The sequence below is a fragment of the Ammodytes marinus genome (genome assembly GCF_949987685.1).
Source record: "Ammodytes marinus genome assembly, chromosome: 14".
Classification (NCBI taxonomy): Eukaryota; Metazoa; Chordata; class Actinopteri; order Uranoscopiformes; family Ammodytidae; genus Ammodytes; species Ammodytes marinus.
Genome location: NC_137218.1, coordinates 19,362,300 through 19,383,389, shown reverse-complemented (window position 1 = coordinate 19,383,389; position 21,090 = coordinate 19,362,300). Strand labels below are relative to the sequence as shown.

Sequence of the window (21,090 nt, the reverse complement as noted above, 5' to 3'; positions counted from 1 at the left end):
AAGCACTCTGACAGAGCCTGACCGTCTCAGCTTTAATCAGATCCTCGGCAAACGGGAGAACCGGAGATTAGCCTACTGAGAAGAACCAGATCAGGGAGTGAAGCCCAGGGGACTTTACATTTGACTGAGATTCAGGCCAGTGAACAGTAAACTGCAACCTGTCAAAGCTATCCCCAGTTGTAGGGAAACTTTGAGATAGTTGATGGACTGTAAAAAAAAAAAAAAGTTAACAAGAAAGAAGAGAGTTAACAGATCAAATGTACCCACAGAAACAACTGAGATTCACCACACAAATACTGTAGACCTATGTGCTTAATCACAACACACAGCTTAAGGTGATAATTCTTTGTAAAATGCATCATTTTTAAAGTCTATTCAAATCTTAGGCTATATTATTTAGCTAGCCTATATCAAAAAGCATCATGGGAAAGAAACACTCTCACTTGCACTATGTATATTTTTTTATGAGGTACTAGGTTGTTTAAAAACAGGATATGTTTTACGATGAGATAAGAGAAAGGAGAAGCAGGCAGCAGTAAAAGGATCATAAAAAGTGATGTTAAAAAAGTGAATGCCTGCTGTTTTTCCTCTGGCAGGTGGTCCCTCTCAATTCGGGTTACTGTTTCATGAGCAAAAAAGTAGGAAAATGTAGACACTTATTTGTAAGATTAAGACAAGAAGATTGATACCACTCTCTCAAGTCTGTAAGGTTATTATGAATCTATAACCAGCTGTCCATTAGGTTAGCTTAGCATTATAACTGCATCAGGTGGTGGTGGTGGTGGCCTCAAGATTTATAGGTCCATGGTCTCACCTCACAGTGAAGACAAAACTGTAGAAAGTTTTTATGCTTCAGTTTTTTTGTATGCAGTGATACAAATGTGTTGATTACTTAGTTTATAGTTGCTGTTAAGTGACTAATGTTTAGTTTGGACAGAGTTAGGGTTAGGGTTAGTAATGTATAAAGTTTTCGGACATATTACTCTAAATATATTTAAGTGTGTGATTGAGGAATTTTATCAGGTTTAATTGAATAATAATAAAGTTATTGGGGGCACCCACTCATTACTGGAACATTACTAAATCTGGAGAACAGTGGAAAATTCCCTTTCCAGAAACTATAAAGATAAAACAGATGAGCAATTTTCAAAGTCATATTTATTGTTATATGAAAAGCACTTGAGAGTAGACATGAACATGAGACCAAATACAATTTGGTCGTTGTCATAGAGTATCGTGCAACTGGAATGAAGTTACTGTTTATATTTGGTAATGTTGTATACAATAGAAAAAGGGAAAACCTCAAAGCGCGAGTACAAGTTGTCTTTGAGACAAGAAGAAGGCACAGCATAAGGCGAGAGAATCCAGTCAGCCTGCTCCTCATCCAACATTACAGACAAAAATAAAGACAGAAGCCCAATACAACAAAGACCAGACACCCCCCCCCCCCCTCCCCTCTCAGAAACAGCATTTACCTCGCGCAATAACCCACCCAAAACAAACAAATGACGAGTACAAGAATACAGGTAGCACATCAGACTGGGTGTTTTACGTTATGGCTTTTGTATAGAGATATGTAGAATATTATTTTTGCCAGTTATTAAGACATGCTCAAACTTCTGAGAGGGAATGTTTGGGTGTTTTTCCACGTGCTCCACCTAAACATCACGCACTCTCTGACTGATTTTTGCCTGCCAAGCATTTCTTTAACAAGTATGGTGTTCAGGAATGTGTGTTGCCTAGTCAAAGATATTATTTACTTATCAGTCTGAGTAAAAATATGTAAACAACCTTGCAGCTGGAAATATTCATACTCGCTTTTTTTTCCGTTTTGTTAAAAAAAACAGCATTCTTATACATTAATGAAAAGTTCTGCATAATGAAAGTAACAAGTTGCCTTCTGTAACATGAGATCACATCTCCTCTTTAGAAATTTTGGTATTGTGGACTTTAAATAAGAGGACAGCACATTAGTCTTCAGTAAACACCTCAAAAGAGGCAGGGATACATACAAATTTGGGATTCTTAAATTTATACCTTCATGTTATTCTGGTTCCAAAAAAATGTGTTATTCTGGTTCTTCATTTCTTCAGTTGTGAGAGTTGTTCCGAAACGGTATTGGTATGAGTTAAGCAAAGTGTCACAATGATCACCAAGCCATTCTCTTCTTAGGCGCGCTTCATCCCCCGACCCATCAGGCACGCAAAGACCGTCAACACCATTTTGGGCTTCACCTCCACGAGGTCCTCTGGGAGAGCGTAGACACGGGCTCCGATCTTCCTCGCCATAGAAACGGCGTATCTAGGAATGCCAAGGAGAGGACAACTCGTATAAACATGTTCACTAATATTCAACAAAATGCCGGTAGACGGCTGCTTCGCTTTGGTTTTGTCATTTTAAATCTTACTTGGCATTTTCCAGCTTGTCGTCTTCAGAGAGGCTGCCGGTTTTGATCAGGTCGTAGTTGACGCTGCCGGGCTGGATGGCGTCGATCAGTTCCAATACTGCCATACTGCTGCTGATCTCCTTGTCCTAAATCACCAAACAGCACACAAATTAAGGACCTCACACACAGATTTACCCGACTGATGATAAACAGTAGTGCCTTTTGGTTTATGTGACACTGCCTGAAAATAAATTGAATAAACTGCCACATTAAGCAAAAAAATAACGGCATGATGACAGCGAATTAGTAAAAAAAAATGCTTTTTTCAGCATGTTTAATTGCTCATGGTCTTCATCAGCATATGTGGGCTCCAAATGACAACATGTGTATCATCTGACCGAGAGATAAGTGACAGGTTAAGAAAAAAAATGTAAAAGACGATAGAGTTTTGATTACTGTATTCAGGGACAGAAAAAAATCTGAATTCCATATTGAAATATTTGCACATTATCTACACATAGTTTCACAGAGATGTAATTAAAAAAAGAGGAAAATTGTTTCACCTTAAAGCTTGAAATCTTGGATGTTTTTCCAGCCTCTGCCAACGTTTCGTTCACCCACTTTACAATGATCGGATCATTCACTTTCTGTCCATCACCCAGTTCCTCCAGTACATTCAACGTATATCTGAAAGAGTGGGGAAGCAGAGGTTATTATGCATACAAACTGATTCTTTATTTTTTTTGCTTTTCAAGATGATATGATTATCTTTATTATTATCTTGCATCCAGGGCATCTGGATACTTGTGATTTTTGGTGCAATCAAACTCTGACACTAAGCCTATGAAGCATGGGGGACAACTACGTCAACACACATCCATTTTGACAGGGAGTTGACTGAGTTTATCAAAATGTGGTCTCAATTTGGAGGAACACGCACATTAACAACACCATTGGCATGACGTGCAGGTTACCAACTACCAACTCCCTTGAAATTGGTATCCGTAAACATACAGAGTTTTCACAATGAATCTGACGATGAAGACGACAGTGATTGGAGTGTTTTAAAAAAACACACGGAGACATGCTGAAAAACAAAATGTTTTTTGTATGGAGTCGTATCCATTTAGCATCAAACCAGGGTCATGTACCTAATATACTAACCATTTTTTATTTTTCCCATAAAGAAGCTCAGTAATTCCTTAATAGTAAACAACTTTTTTGGACAATCATTTAGTACTAAATAACATCCACATTTCAAACCTAAACCATGCCAGGTTTCTATATTTTGGGGGTGTATTATTTTAGTTCTGTTTTCTACTGAAGTGATCCTGATGTAATTGTGTTGTACCTTCTCATCAGCTGCCACACCACTGCCAAAGTCAGGGTAGAGTTGCCATCATTCAGGTCCTGCCCGCCGATGCCAACAAGTGAGAACTTGGCTGTTTTGCCCAGGTCCACTGCATAGTTACAATTTTCCAACTAGGAGCACAATATAAAAATAGCTTGATTTAGTTTTTCTTTTCTTTTTTATAACTTCGCAATGAACGATTAAAAAGGACAATAATTTACCTTCTTCATGTTTGATCCCAGCTTGGGGTAAGGTGGCTTGTTGACTTTGTTGTTCCAGTCAACAGGCACTTTTATCTTCTCATATAGTTGAAGGATAACCATGGCATCCTGCAGGTCTCTAAAAGACAACAGTTTGTTTGAAAGTCATTAACATTAATAAAAAAATCTAAACGAGTAAATTATACGACCACGTATACAGGATTTTGTGTTTGTGGTACGTACGAATACAGATGATTGACATTCGGGTTCACTCCCAGAGAGTTCATCCAGTTTCGGAATGTCCTCTCTTCTCGTGTCTCACCTAGACAGCAAAGCATCATAGGATTTAGGGGACTTTATGGTATCACAGCTAGCGGCCCTACTAGTGGTCTCAGTATTAGCCAGTGTAGTATTGAACAGGCAGCTCGTCTGTCTAACCAGTTGCCACTTGTTGTCGCGCTGCTGGCCATATAAGCAGAATATCTGGTAACAGTTGACTATTATAATCATGTGCTCTGCATACTAACCAACATATCCAGTGGGAGCCAAACGTAGGAGTGGCTTGTTGTAGTTTCATTGCTAAAAAAAAAAAAGCCTGTAGGCTAATTCATTAGCTCAAGAAGCTGTTTGTTCCGAGCTGGTTCTCCTCATACCGTTGATTGAGATGGGATTTTACACTAGCCAACCACACAGTCCTGATGACGCAGATGGTCAATTGAAACTACACAACAACACCACTTAAAAATGTGTAATATGTTAGTTTGATTATTATTATTTGTGTATTTATTAGGAATTTCATTGAACCCAAGAGGAAAATCCGTTTCAGTAAGAGTGACTCACTACGGATAGAAATAGTGTGACCTTATCTGCCATTTCTGAAGTGAACTTCCTTGATGGTAGTAGACATACTGGATACTGGGAGATTTGAGACAGAGGTTCTAACACTATAAAGTTGACTATCCAATGTAGCCCTCCCTGCTCCCTATACCCACCTTCCAACAGTCCCCAGTCAATGTCCTCATTCTCAGGTTTGGTAAGCGATGGATATTTGTTGAACAGATTGGCAACGAAGGCAAGGTTGAGTTTGGGGTTTCCACTGACCACATCAGCCGGTGTGACAAACTGTCGACAGCCGAGCCTGTCGGCCTGCTGCAGCATGGCCTCTGCCCTCTGCATGTCGTCTTTCTCCTGAACAACACACACACAGAACACACACACACACACACACACACACACAGAACACACGCTCCGGTCAGAGACACTGCACAGCTGTTACCATGTGGCCAAGACACTCAACCGTGAGCGCACACTGTCAAGAGTGCTTACGCTGAAGCCGCCCATGTTGATGTCTATGCGTGGCTGATCTTCATCCGTGCCCTTTGGAGAGATTTGGTTGAGGAGGTGGAAATAGGCCTTCGAATCCTGGAATATTACAAAAAAAATGTAATTAAATTAGATTTCTACTAATGAATAGCCAAGGAAGCCAACTGTGTAATGTAATTGATATTTTTGTTTTATTGAGAAAACTACTACAATATTGATGAACTTGATACTACTTGTGAAAAACCTTTATTATTCATTAGATTTCTTTTTATAAGCACAACATTTGGCATATATTAAGTAGAAGCTGTGGAATTATACACAGAAACTGTTGTTCATTTTAAAATTACACTCAAACAATAAGATTGCAAAATTGTAATGGTTTTGTTGTATACTAAAGCAAAGTATCTCAGAAAATATTTTTATGAACAAGATGTTAAAGTGGGAGATAGCATGAGAAAAAATAAAAATGTTACCAGACAGGTATAGTATGTACTACGTACTCGTATACCTGCCTGGCTGATTTATGTAAAGGCCTGACAACGCCCCACAGCAGTGCAACAAATTAATTTTTAATCTGTTCATCTGACACTTTAATTACTATAATTTATGACATGTGAGTACATGGTGCTCTGGTGCTGGGCTGGTTTAAGTGAATGGTCTGGGTGGGATGGGTTATCCGGGAGGTTAGCTTCACTTCCTTAGTAATAGGCATGTTGCCAAAGAAACAAAAGCACTTTTTTCCTTTTTGAACACAAAATGTACACAACATGTGTTTTACATACACGTGACAGTTTACTGATGTTAGGTGGAAAGACACACTTCTGGGAAAATACTATTTTTGGGACAGTGGAGCCGGATATTTGATTGAGTTTGTGCAAACACAAACATGCATTGCCTCTCCCAGTGTGCTGACAGACACCCATGTTGGTGGACCTTGTCACTATTGAAGTTCATGGAAATAAGCTAATAATAAACAACCCTACAAAATATTTTCCGTTTTAGTGTTTATAGGTCTATTTTGAGTTGTTCCCTACCTGCATCTAGGGAATAAATAACACCAGCTTGATTGAGTGTTAGTTGGGGAGGGGGGAGGGGGGGGCACCTTAATGTCAGAACTGAAGTTGTTGATCTTTGGTGAGCCTGCATTTTCCAGGTGAAAGTTAGCCCAACGCAACAGCAGCTCTTCTGGAGACAGTTTCATCAGGTCCTCCAGAGTTTCCCCGTCTCTCAGCAGTGCTGCCAGCGCTGTACAGGGGGTGTTAATGGTCAGTTAAGCTGCTTGACAACAGGCCAGGGGGTACCCTAGTGATAGCAACACAAACTCAAATTGATGTTCAAGTAATGGAACTATCGGCTATGTCCCGTACCTTCATTTCTGCTGAGCTCGATGTCAGCAAACAGACCGATCTTGATGATCTGCCACAGGAGGCCCAGCACCAGATGAGGCTTCCCCTCTTTCAGGTCTAAAGCGCCAATGTTTACCACATGGCAGCCGATAGCAGAGGCTGAGTTCAGGGCCAAGTTCAGATTCTCCTGTAAGGTACAAATGTATCAAATGTTGGAAAACCCCATAAAAAAGAAAGAAACACAAAAAACAGCAGCCCAGACATACGGTTCATTAAACTGACCTGTATTGTAAATGGTGTGAGCTTCTTCTTGTTTATGGTCCTCTCATCGATGGTGTCGGGCACTGACAGGTTGATCATTTTGCTGTGCAAAAGGGAAAAAAAAAAAAATACATTACATTTGATCCGACATTTGATACGGTATTCAAGTTTTAAAAATAAGAGAGATAGTGACCCAAAATGTATAATTATATTGTTTATTTTCATGGCACCCTGTTGGCCAAGTTGTTAAAAAAAGACCCTGTAATTGCAACATCTCCAAAGTTCAGCTTTGTTTGCTAAACTTGCCTCTTACTTTGGTGGTGAATATAACATATATAGGGTGAATACACGTCTAACAGCTAGATAAAATGGCAAATGTGTATCAGCCTTAACAATTCTTTAGCTTTGGCATGTGAACAGTGTTTGTCTTTGTCCAGCAGTTTGTCTGTTTGGAATATGGACAGAAGATTGTGTGTCTGCTATCTTTATTATGTTAACCTTACAACTAACATGACAAAGTGCTGAAAACCTGTAAGACTCTTAAGTTTGTTTGTTTTAACAATGATCTACTTTAACAGCTGTGTTTACCAATGTTATTTATTTTACTTTACTAATTTTCTTTTCATATAAAATTGTGAACCTTGAACTGGTGATTTAACAAAAAGAAACAAAGAACAATATGCTGTAAATATTGTATTAGTGTCAATATCTCCTCTGCTGTTATGGTTGACATTCCCCAATACAGGCTCCTAGTCATCTGTTTGTCAGTACAAATGTGATCAAAACATTAGGTAGGCTCAGTGAGAATCAGGTATTTGACATTTAGGCATTTTTGGAGTTAAGACCATAAGAGCGACAACATTTTTGGAAAGCGGAGACATTTTGGACAGTTCTCGCCTTTAAAGGGCTGTTTGAGGCTAAAGATGTGGTTTTAAGGTTCAGGATAGAATTAGGTTTTGGTTAGGGTTTGTGTAAGGGCTGGGGATAGGGAATTTGTTTTGATGGTTTGGGTTAGGGTAAGGGGCTAGGGAATGCATTATGTCAAGGAATGTCTGCACAAGTATAGCAGTACAAACGTGTGTGGTGTGTGTGTGTGCGTGTGTGTGTGTGTGTGTGTGTGTGTGCGTGTTGCTGGCTTGAAGTGAAACCGGGGACTCTCACCAAAGTACTATACCGTCTCCAACAGTGTTGAAGAGAGAGTCTGTACTGGGGTCCATAGGCAGGACGTGTTGGCAGTCTGGGTCTTTTTCCAGAGCCGTGTTGATCCAGTTGGCAAAGGCATATCTCTCCTCCTCTGCAAGGACGTACAGACACGGGCATCAGTTTAAAAAGCAATGTGACAACAAGCAGAGGGGACAAAGTCAACAGTAAGTGACTAACACCGGCTGCAGGTGGATAAAGGAAGGAGAAGACATTGCCGGTGCATCTTACCAGAAAACGAGTGTTGTGTGCCTTCGCTCGACTGCTCGGACGTCCCTCCAATAGCCATGATGCCTTCTTTTCTGTTGATGACCTTGCGAAAGGTTTTTGCAATTTCACTGCCCCTCAGTTCCTGGACGATCTAAAAGCAAGGTCGAAAAAGACTCTTAACACTCAATACTCAAGAATCCTATGTTATGTTTTTCCTATGAATTTACAGGTTATTTCAGATGGTTTTATGAAGATTTGGTTATGTGGTGGATATGCAAATATTGTAGAGAGTTCATTGCTTTGACTTTTATTAATACTGTTGACATTACTTGGGTCAGTAATAATGAACAAAATTGTGGTTTTCTGCAAATGTTTCGATCATAGCGTGTCTGTGTAGTGTCAGCATCACATTAGTTTTAAAAGGGAAATGATCACCATATATTTTTAATTTTGAAAGCACTAACTGAATGTTCTTCTGACATGTGCACTCAGTGGGCCACTTTACTAAGTACACCGGTCCAGTCTAATGCAATTCAAGACTTTGTATTCTTCCCTATTTACACGGGGGAGGGGCGGAGCATTACAAACAAACTTGAATATAATGCAGTCCAGCACAACACCATGACTCACTGTGACCTCAATGCTAAAACATACATTATAAATAAGCCTTCTATGACAGTGTCAACAAGAGCTGAACAAAGTAGGCATCATAAAAGGGTGAAGGACCGTTGTACCGGACAATATTAGTTTATAAAAAGGTGCCCACTGAGTGTAAGAACCTGCAAATCAATCACGAAAATCACAACACAATCATACGTGTTATTATTGATTGTATCACAGATCATTTTACTACCAGAAATCACTCATGACTTATTTAACTTTTTTCAAATCTCCACTTAATCAAATAATAAATTGATTCATCAATGGTGAGAAAACTATTTAGTTGCACTCATACTTTTGTGGAAAAGGCTCAATCATCTTCCCTCCTCTTTTTTTGTTGCACCCCTTGTTGTCCCGTTAGCCACCAAAGTCACTCAGCAGACACAACAGAGCTTCGGGAATTTCTCCTCACTGGCATTAAAAAATATGAAGCCAGCCTGGCTGTTTAAGAGGAACATATGACGTCTAGGCCAGTGAGTTTTGACCAATATTAACGGGCTTAAAAAATATATGGAAAGTCCAGCAAGACGAATGGATGGATTGGGTTCATAAAAAAAAAAAATGTTGTGTTGTGCATTAAAGTATACTGTAGTTATTGAGGGAGACATTCACTATGCATCTAATCTTAGTATTACCGGCTTTAAGTGTGTGAGTGCAAGTATGATATCACCAGTAACAGCAAACCGCCACAGCTATAGCGGTTATCATCCCCCACACCAACACCAACCCTCAGTCAGACTTGTCCACACATGCAAACATTAAATAATTACCTGTAAACAATAAATCAGTCACAACTAAAAGGGGCCATAGAGAGCTGTGTGGTGTGAGACAATACTGTGTGGAGCTTATCAGTAACGCACAACTTGCCAGCGGCTTCAGACAAAGCTGCTCTGACAATAGGCATTCTATGGTAATATGTGCGATATTTCCTGATGTTGAAGTTATCTATGCTTCATCAGCAGCAGTGAGCTCAGCCCCACAGGCGTTGGCGTTACCACAATGAGCTATTCAACCCGGCAAAGGGTGACTTTGAAAAAAGCGCAGCAAAATTTACCACAAACATGCACAAGGAGTCAGTGTGCCAACTTGCATTTTTTGGGGGGCACTAAAGTAAAAACTGAGGTAACCACAACACAACATTCATGACCTTGCACATATGATATGATTTCCATTCAGTTGTGCAAGCTAGCAAAAAAGCTTCTCTTTTTCCTCTTTTTTTTGTTGTTGCTTTAACGCTCTCATCGATGGGTAGTAAGGAAGATAATCTCATTCATCCCACATACATAATACTTTCTAAGTGGGGTTGTTTTACCAAAGCCTAAGTGGTGGAGCGAACACCTTTCTAACACAATGGCACATTGCTTTAAGCCAGCCAACTGGAAAGTCTCAGATGTCCTGGCTTCCCCTCCAGCACATGAACACAGCACGACAGACTGCGACAGTCAAATCCTAGGTTTTGCATCATGGCAGAAATCAACTGATCAATCAGGCGATCCTTGGCACGGGAGGGATTATCTTCACAAATGATATACAAAATGAGGTTGTCTAATTTGGGATATATTTTGCTAAAGGACATTTCATGACAAAACACCCTCCAACTTTGTTTACACAATTACTTTTATTGAATAAATAAATACAATTAATTGCCAACTAACTGAGGAGCCTAAAATAGAATGTTGGAACGATCATAGAAGAGACAAAACACAGCTTCGGTGCATGTTGTTCGACCCCTCGCGCTTCTGAACCAGAAGCTGCACTCTGTCAACGGCTGCTCTCTCTGAAACGCTGCTGAAACAAAATACTGGAACTCACACCACTTTGCTGACCTCACTTCCACATTTCCTGAGTGCGTATGCGTGTGTGTGGTTTGCCTTACAACGCTGTCGTACGCAGAGCTGCTAAAACGTTGCTTTGCATAGGCAGCCCCGTCCAGGAGGGTGAGGTGCTCTCAGGGCAGAACAGGAAACAAAAAAAGACCAACCCAGAGTAAGAAAAGTTTGAGGAGGAGAAGGGGAAAAACCTTAAACCTACCGACAGAAACTCCTCAAAGCTGATCTTGTTATCCTTGTTGCGATCCAGTTTCTGGATTATCTCTCGAACCATGTATCCGGGTAACGTATGGCCGGCGTCTTTGAGGAGCTCGTGAAGTTCAAAATCATTGATGAATCCGTTGTTGTCCAGATCTAGAGTGACACAAAAAGAGCCATAACTGTACAAGTGGATCCACTGTTACAGCAATGCATTACAATTTATTTTTTTGGGGGGGGGGTTCAATATATATATTCAATTATCTAATAAATAACATCCTGTAAAGTTAGGGTAACCAGGCATTTTACTCACCAATTCTCCCAAAGATCTCCCTCATCTCCTCCATCTCCTCTTTTGTTATCTTTCCAGACATGTTTTTCTGTGATTGACCTGAGGTGGGTCAGTCAGAGAAAGGTAGGACTGAGGAGAGGAAAAAAGAGCACAGAGTCATCAACAGGGACTTGACATGACACAGGATAGAGGACTTGAGAGGGCACTTGAGATCACTTGACAGTCAAACTTTAAAAACTATTAAAGTGGTAACTTATGCATCCGCCACCCCACTGATCCCCGCCCCTGCTGCTGCTGCTGATCATATCTACTGTTTTCTTTAGTCTCCCTCTCTTTAGCCCTTTTCCTTTTCCAAGCACGTCCCTCTCCCATAATCAAAGTAATTTCCTGTTGGTTTCATTGTGTAGCAATCACCCCATGCTGTTAAAAAAATAAACCACCAGAGAAGCTAAGACGGCTGCAGTTTTTTCTGTGACTTGACTATTGTTTATAGAACGTCTTTCAAATCTTCTGAAACACACAAATTTTCCCCTTGTAAACCCAATTTGTGTTAAAACAATCTGATAAACCGAGCAAGCGGTAATGAAAAAGCAAGGGTGACGGCATCCAGTTTGATGCAACATGTAACATCTGGGGCTCTATTTTGAAATTGTATGTCTTAACCCAGTAGACAAATTCATCCAAACGTGGAACTCGAGTCACATAAGAAGGTTGTAACCAGCGAGACTCAACTTCTGAGATGTTTTGCTTTACAAAAAACACAGTTCCCAAACTCCTCTGAGTGAAGGCAACCATCTGAAAACCACTGAAAATAAGGAATTCCTCCGAGTGCCTCCTTCCCGTCCAGTAGTGGCGGAGGAATGCATGGGGCCTGGGCAGATCGGGCTTCACTTCCACAGCGAGGTGAGCAGGGTGTGCTGCCTCGCTCTCCGAAGCTAAACTGGTTTAATGGCATTCCTCTCCAACACAGGAGTTCAGAAAACAAAAATGGGGTTTATGCTTTGGTAACCTAAAAGGATCAGTTTTTAAACCCATACTTGTTTAATGCCCAGTTAGTTAAAGGATACATTTTATGCTAATTTTCAGGTTGAAAATTGTAATTTGGGTTTCAACTAGAAACTGTTTTCATGGTGTATTGTTTGTCCAAACCCCGTTTATTCCTCAGAGTGCCATTGCTAAATTTCATCTTTTCAGCCTCTGTCTAAAAGCGCTCCATTTTAGAGCCTGTCTCTTTAAGCCCCTCCTTCCATAAAGCCCAGCCTGCTCTGATTGTCCCTGAAATTAACTGCAGGTTTGAATCCAATTGCCATTTTCTAGGAGTATGGTGGTTATCACAGGTGGAGGTATAGTGCTAAATTAGGTGGGCAATGAGAGGGTGTTGCTTCTCCCCTTATCATGTCATAAGGGGAGAGAAATCTAGCAGGGGTTTTTCCATCACAGGTTTTCAGAAAGGAAGAGGTGGAGAAAAAGAGAGAGGGTTGTTATCCTCTCAAAACTTTAGGAGTCTAGATTCACACAGGTGACCAATAATAATGTTGAATAAACATGAAAAAGTATTTCATAACAGGTGACCTTTATATAATACAAGTATTTATTCTTGAAGTGGTGAATCCCCACAATCTCTCCTTCCTGTGGCCACAGCAGCCTCACAGGCAGACATTCAAGCAGACGAACAATGAACAAAAGTCCAGTAACCGTGCATCCTCTTACATGAATGAAGCTATTAATAGCGTTCATGAAAGATGATTCAACACAGTAGCCATGTGGTATCCGAGATGTGACTCAGTTCCAACCATGTTGCTAACCAAATACACTGATAAAAAGGTAATACTAATAACTGTCCTTCAAAATTGAAAATAACTTTACCCAACAAGGTCTCTCAGAGGAAATCATGTTTCTTTTTTTCCATTTTAAATGAGTTCCAACACTAACAGAGATACTTTTATACGGCACTCCCTGAATGGCAGAGAACAGGGTGTTTTTCTTCTGCAAAGCAATACTAAATTGGGGCAAGCAAAAACTCCTGACTAAACGATTAGGAAAATGACGATGTCAGTGTTGCTATATTTAACTTTTTTTCTCCAGAAGCATGTGAAATGTGGCCGCTGAAGTCAGCGACGAGGGCCGACAAACATTACGTCCTCTGCCAGCCCTTGTCACACCCTCGACGAGATAGTAAGTGGAAACAGAAGAGAGGGGTTAAGTACATGGAGCCAGGGGCACAGATGGCAACGGACAAATGTGAGATGTATCACTGATGGCACAGAAGAATAGAGGGGCTTGTGACCACCGTAACAAACCTCTGCAATAAATCCTGTGTGTAACGCATGAAAATGAGTGCAGAGTGTCAGGCTCCAAAGACAGTTGCGGTCTTTGACAGCTGGACTGCGTTGCTCCGAGAGGGGTGAGACAATTCCTGCACTCTTCTGACAACTGATCGGAACGGCAAACAAGCTCCTAAATGGATAAACGGAGTGCCTCATGTTTGCCTAAGAGCACATCAATACTCCTAATAGAGCTATATTATATATATATATATATATATATATATATATATATATATATATATATATATATATATATATATATATATATATATATATATATATATATATATATATATATATATATATATATATATATATATATATATATATATATATATATATAGCTATATATATATATATATATATATATAGCTATATATATATGAGCAGCCCTCAAGTGGAGGGCTGCTCCCATATATATATATATATATATATATATATATACATATACATATATATATATATATACATATACATATATATATATATATATATATATATATATATATATATATATATATATATATATATATACATATACTGGGAAGAGATTTAACTTTGAACTCAAATGAAGGGGAATTCAACATGAGCCCCAAAAATGTTTTTCATTGGGCTGAAATGAAATGAAACTTACAAGAAACAACAAATGCAAGACCATCTGCGTGGGCTTCCCGGTCATGTGATATCTAGCAGGAGCAAAACAAGAGCAACTGGACTAGCTTCAAATTGTAGCCTTTCAGAGATTTTACCACTCACTCAGTCAAGAAGACACACTCTCTCAATTCTCCTGCTGTTCAGTATCAGCCCCCCCCCCACACACGCACACGCACACGCACACACACACACACACAACACATATTTCGTTCCGAGCACCAGCTTTTAATTGTTAATATCCCCCCTCTAAAAAAACCCATTGACGCTGTTTACAATGGCCTTTGATGGTTCTTTCAGTCAATTTCAAGTGGAGGGCTGCTCCCAGATGGCAGAGTTAAATGTGTAGAGCCAGCCGCCACACCCCGCCCCGCCACTGTTTCATCCACACAGTTACATGGGAAATGTGAGGCACACACACACACACACACACACACACACACACACACACACACACACACACACACACACAAATAGACCGGGCACCCTTCCCAAGTGTGGTCAAATTCATATGCAACACACCCAAAACTGTCTGCGAGAACACGGGACGTTTTTACTCGTATAGTCACAATCGCCTGCAGATGTGAGGAAAAGTGACTCACGAACGCCCCAAACGTTCAGTAACACACCGGCCCTTTATTTCCTCTTCGGGCTGTGTGAATAAGATAAGCATGGCCCGCACTGACAGGTAGAGGAAGAGGTGACAGCAACAAAATACTGTACGCAGACTACGTTACACACCTCTTACATCATGTCCAGCTGCTAGCTTGAATGCCCTAGGCTCGGTTTAGGGGCATTATAAAAAGCCAACAAAGCTTTTGATATACAGTGAATCATCAGGGAAATATTCAAATGAAATGGTCCCTACAGCTGTATCCCTAACCGTGAGTACTGCAGCTAATCCTTATAGCTTGCTCGTGCATATTTTCCCCCAGATGAAAGGACGTAAAGCACGCACTAGGTCCAAGAGGCCTGTGTGTTGTTAACGAAGGAATCCCCACAAACCATTGCTTAAAGAATGTCATTAGACAGGTTACTGAGGTGCTGCTCAATCAGTTGGGTGGTAACAGTAACAGTATGCAGCCACACCTACAAGGGTTTGTCACTCCTACTCCACAAAAGCCCTGTAAAACATTATCCATTTAAATAGTGAACGATTTTCCTCACGCCAACATGAAGCGTGCCTGGAGGCAAGATGCCAGTCTGGACACAAAGATGGAGAGAATGTCTTTGTGGAGATAAGTGACTAATTCGACAATTAGTTCTTAGTGACCGAAGTACAGTCAAAAAGTCCTCTGTAATTTCCACTCAAACCTCTCCTTGTTGTAGCACTTCTGTGAAGGGAGATTACATTTGTTTTACCACAAAAGGTATTTTACAAGTATGATAAATAGGCTACATAACCTTGGCTACATGGCCATGTCTTTTCACAAAACAGTCATGGGGTTGCACTGTCCCGTTGGAGAGAAAACTGATGCAGGAAACAATTATTTTACATTAAAATAAAACAAACAAATACAAACTATGAAGCTGAAAAGGACAAAACCATGAGTAAAATGCATACGTGCATCTAGGTCCTTTCACTAGCCTGAACAACAGGTGTCTAAAACCATAACAGCGCAGAAAAGTGGGGCAACCTGTTCATATGCACAGGTGGTGTGAGCAACTGCAAGGGCGGAACAACACACGCCCTCCCCCCTTCTTGACTATCAGGTTTGTCTTCACAGAGACAACATCGGACGTAATGTCTGCATTTCAAGCATCTTCACTCTCATGTGGTTCTGCTGTAGCACAGAATGAAGTTCAGCATGACTTGAAGCATAGTATGCTAGCCTACACATACTGCACATGCACTTTCAAGGGCAATTTCACTAAACCAATCAGGTTAATGACGGGCACGGTTCAATTTAATTAGCCGACAGATTATTTCCTACGCAGTCCTGCCTATCAAAACTAAACAAATGTATATCTAAGTTGCCCCAAAACGGGACTTTAAACCAGAACAGACACAACTAGGACATACATAGGCTACTGAACAATGTCGTTGAGACACAACAGCATGTGATGAGGTGACTGTATTCACAACACAGTAATTGTTCCAAGTCACAATATTTATCTGGTTGAAATGTGGGTCTCTCTGATACCATCACACCGTCTGTTTGTTCGAAGTTGCTGCCTTAACAGTGATCCACAATCGGGATCCCAGATGTATGCTGCCTGCAGCCCCAGATGGCTCCACAGGAACAATCTGGTAAATCACTCAGCAGTAAACAAGTTGACTCAGACCACTGCTTTACTTGAGCGCAAAGAACAACAACGAGTGAATAAAAGGGCTGTCATTTAAGCGTTAAAACATTCACCAACATTTTAGAGCATAGGCTATTGTTAGCTATGGTTATGTTTGTGAGCAGTTATGTCAACTAAAAATTGTCAAGTCGCAGAGTTAATGAGTCCGGGGCTGCTTTACTTCAGTATTTCTGTGACCTATCCAGCGCTGTGATGAATAGGCTACAGTGAAGGTGTAGCTAACGCTAGCCAGGCTAGAGACAGACATGCAAGTTTTATGGACAGGAAACTATCCCTGTGCAGTCTTTGCAAATCCATCCCCCTCCAAACAGATATAGCGGCTATCATAGAGAGGAACGTTTAGGACAAGGTTTCTATTAAGGTAAAACTCTACTTTAATAAACTCTAGCTGTGAATAGTTCTTGGTCTAGAAATTGCCAGGAAATTGGTACTCACTGTCGGTGCGCTTGAAATTCCAGACAGCGTCCAGTTTGCAGTCCTGCCTCCTCCACGCTATGCCTCCACGTAGAGACAAAAAAGTAGACGGTGGATGGAATGTCGGCCACGCCCCGTCGGTGATGTCACTACCAGACTGAGGTCTGGGTTATGGAGTGTTATTCGTGACAAAAATAAGCAAACTATAAATGTAAGCCTAGTGTACAGTATATCAGAAAAGATACGCCCATATTAATGTCAAAAGAGGACTGTGGTGGAGACAAAAGTGCAAAAAAGGGGGAAATAATTATTAATTAGTAGTCTAATATAGATAGATAGATAGATAGATAGATAGATAGATAGATAGATAGATAGATAGATAGATAGATAGATAGATAGATAGATAGATAGATAGATAGATAGATAGATAGATAGATAGATAGATAGATAGATAGATAGATAGATAGATAGATAGATAGATAGATAGCCTAGATAGCCTAGATAGATAGATAGATAGATAGATAGATAGATAGATAGATAGATAGATAGATAGATAGATAGATAGATAGATAGATAGATAGATAGATAGATAGATAGATAGATAGATAGATAGATAGATAGATAGATACGTTATTAAATCAAAAACATATCATACATAAAAATAGAAACTGTACAACAGTGTTTCTCCTCAAATTAAATGTCAAATGTCTGGTAAATTAAGAAAATATATATAATCTTTATTAAGGACTCAGATGGTCCACTCACATCCAACATACACACACACATAGAACACATTAAAATACATTACTCAATAAAATACTGTACTAAAATAGGTGCAAGCTATCATGCCAATGCTTTCGAAGCCTGGATGTGAACCGATAGCCCATCATAGGGTTGGTTAAGCCCATAATGATGCCATTCTCTGACAAATTCAAACGACACATGAAACTGAACATCAACTTTTGCAACAGTGCCTGACATGTAGGTACATTAGAGGACACAAATAACTGGCTAGCACTGTGCCACCTAGGAACACGGAGCAACAACCTCATGGCATCATTATATGCCACTCTAAGCCTCTGCATACTTCTCACTCTGTAAGAGGACCACAGATGAGCTGTATACAGCGGTGTGACATAAGCCCTAAACAGAGCACACTTAACATCTGTGGAACACCTGGAAAATTTCCTCAACATCATGTTGGCCTGTGCATATATTTTACACCATTGACGACGAATGTCACTGTCATCCATGAGATCATCTGAGAAGACATGTCCTAGATATTTTAATTCCCTGGATATTTCTAATAGTCCATTTGAGAGGTGGAAAACAGGAAAAGAGGATTTTTTGTCCTCTCTAGATCTCACAACAACGACCTTACTCTTTTTGGCATTATAGTTGATGTCAAAATCTCTTCCATATAGTGTACATATCCTCAACAGCTCTTGTAGCCCAACAGAATATGGACAAAGTAAAACCAGGTCATCAGCATACATGAGATGATTCACAACTTGATCTCCCACAATACATCCTGTTGTACATTCATTTAGCTGTCTTGAAAGGTCATCCATATATACATTAAAAAGAATAGGAGATAAGATTCCTCCTTGACGGACCCCATTCGCCACATGAAAAGGATCAGAAACAGTATTATCCCATTTGACCTGGAATGTTTGCTGAGCATACCAATACATTAGAATTCTGACAATATAGGAACATCTCTCATAAGTAGTTTTCCAAATAGTTTTGCATGGTTGATTCTATCGTATGCCTTAGAGGCATCAATGAAACAGAGAAACACAGAGGTGTTTTGGCGTTGATATTTAGCGACAACCTCCTTTAAAGCATAAATGCATAAATCAGTACTATGTTTTCTCTTGAATCCAAATTGATTGTCTGTAGTTAATACATACATTTCCATCCTATTTAAAATAATTTTTTCCAGCACCTTAGACAGAGTACTGGCAAGGGCAATTGGCCTATAATTGTCCATGCTGTTTAATTTTCCAGCCTTCTCCTTAAGCACAGGAACCAGCAAAACAGACAAGATGGAGTCAGGGAGAACACCATGCACCATGATACCAGTGAAACACATGTCTAACAGTGGAGAGAGCCAATAGCTGGCATGCTTAAGATGCTCTGCAGCAATACCATCTGTACCACATGTTTTGTTGTTATCAAGCGTCTCAATAGCATGTGCCACCTCTGCTGGCCTTACTGTAACATTAGTGTCCAAATCAACATTATTAACAGCAACAACATTACTCTTGACACAGTTGAACAGCTTGATATAATGCTCACGCCATAATTTTGCAATGTTATCTGAACCACAGATACCTTCAATGTCATGTGGTAAAGACGTTTTATGGTTATTCATCACTTTGATTGCTTTCCAAAAGTCAACATAGTTGTTCTTTTGTAAATTCCTAGCAAGCAAGTCCGCTCTAATAGTATTCTCTTTTGTCTTAATATGACGAAGAGCATATTTATATCTGGCATTAGCTTGTTTTTTACACTCAAACACATCACCCTGTCTAGGCCTTCCTGCATCAGTCCAAAGTATAATAAATGCTTGAAAAGTACTACAAGTTAAAGTATGCCATGCATAAACAATCCAGAAAAATATTCATGAATAGGCCTACATAATTTAAAAGAAAGGCAGAAAATATTCACATTTGAAAAACTGTAACCATTACATGTTTTTCATTGAAAAGTTACTTTGAACAATTAGGCTAACAAAATAGTTGCAATTGGTTAATTGTAACCGCCCTGCTTGTTCTAGTTTAATCTCTAACCAAACATTGTATTTTATAGGCTTTTTCAAATACTCAAGTAATATACAAGTGGGTTTCAGATTTGTGCTTACATTCCACGATGTGCCAACGACCACTACAAGTTTTGTTGAACTAATGCAGTATTATCTCAAGTGAAATGACCAATGGTGTGATTTGTAGCAGCAAAGTCAGCAAAGTACAGAATATGTAAGAGTAATATGACACCACCTACTGTATTAGTATGCACCAGAATGATATATCGTATTAGTAAGTAATGATAGCCTACTTAATGTTCGTCTATATTCTACCTTGTTCCATTTTTATCTTTTACTTTGTTCCTTTTTCTTCTATTCTTATTTCCTTCATATGTAAAAGAAACAAAAGAGAAAGAATTGTTTGTAATACAGCTGCATTTAATTGTGCAGTCTTGCTGAACCACCAGCCTCGTCATCTACATCTGATATACAGACAGATGTTTAGGGTAGCACAGTGTGCCTGTTTCTTCAGTTTATTATGACTTCAGTTTGAATGTAATCAATATGACCACTTTTCATTCAAGTGCTTGTGGGATAATTATATGCATGAATATTGTGAATGCAATTACAGTAAGGCACCTCCAGTTTTAACTGATGCCATATAGAGGATATTTAAAAGTCATATAGATAAAGGTGAGGATGTGGCCCAAGAAAAGCTAAAGGCTGGCCCTGGAACCAACAATGTTGGAATATGAACAGATTGACATTTACAGTAAAACGTAACAGGTAGTAGCTTGAGTGGTTTTCTGATAAATTATTTATAGCCTATCCATCCATCCACCAACAATGTTTCCTTGCATTGAAATGTACAAGAAGGTCAATGTTGCTGATAAAGGAGGCCTTTTAAGAAGTGGAAAAGTATAAAGCATGATGTCAGCAATGTCTGCACAAAGTCATTGGCCTCGTTTGAGTAGGAGCCGTCTTGCTTAGACCTGCGCAATTATGACGCGCGTCTTGCTGAGCGCACAGCATTTTTGCTCCAAAAATGCTGCAAGTAAAACTTGTCCTTCAAGTTTAGGACACTCTAGCATTAAACAAAATTCAAAGGCAAAATCAACGATTGTATTGCAGGGTTGGGGTACAGTTACTGAAATGTGGGATATAGAGTGAGATGATGAGGTAAATAATATATAACGTACATAATCAAACAGGTGTTGTTTACTTTCTTTTACAGAGGGCATAAAAACTGAAAGTTTTAAGGATATGAATACAATGGTATGGAAGTTAAGAACAGCCACACTAATATATTTATTTTTTATTCCCTTGAACACAGGATAACAAAGCTTATTTTCACTCATTACTTAGTTATAACATAATCTGCCGTTA

General features: G+C 39.6%; 1 protein-coding gene across 1 annotated transcript; it reads right to left on the bottom strand.

Moving 5' to 3' along the window:
• Positions 1-1,140: 1,140 nt before the first annotated feature.
• Positions 1,141-17,070, bottom strand: pls3 (plastin 3 (T isoform)). The gene is made up of 16 exons (XM_080040751.1): positions 16,977-17,070; positions 11,278-11,385; positions 10,969-11,120; positions 8,299-8,428; positions 8,029-8,161; positions 6,889-6,970; positions 6,628-6,793; positions 6,363-6,505; positions 5,264-5,359; positions 4,930-5,125; positions 4,181-4,259; positions 3,959-4,076; positions 3,738-3,868; positions 2,950-3,073; positions 2,408-2,532; positions 1,141-2,301 (listed from the first exon to the last, which is right to left on the bottom strand). The coding sequence occupies exons 2-16, from the start codon at positions 11,336-11,338 to the stop codon at positions 2,169-2,171; spliced, it is 1,869 nt and encodes a 622-aa protein (XP_079896877.1). The 5' UTR covers positions 11,339-11,385; positions 16,977-17,070; the 3' UTR covers positions 1,141-2,168.
• Positions 17,071-21,090: the final 4,020 nt, after the last annotated feature.

Excerpts from the sequence above, each read along its gene's own strand:
- pls3 (XM_080040751.1), bottom strand. The coding sequence starts at position 11,338 with ATGTCTGGAAAGATAACAAAAGAGGAGATGGAGGAGATGAGGGAGATC. Across the intron at positions 11,121-11,277 it reads GGAGATCTTTGGGAGAATTG|ATCTGGACAACAACGGATTC; the intron begins GTGAGTAAAATG and ends GTGTCACTCTAG. Across the intron at positions 8,162-8,298 it reads CACACAACACTCGTTTTCTG|AGGAGGAGAGATATGCCTTT; the intron begins GTAAGATGCACC and ends ACGTCCTTGCAG.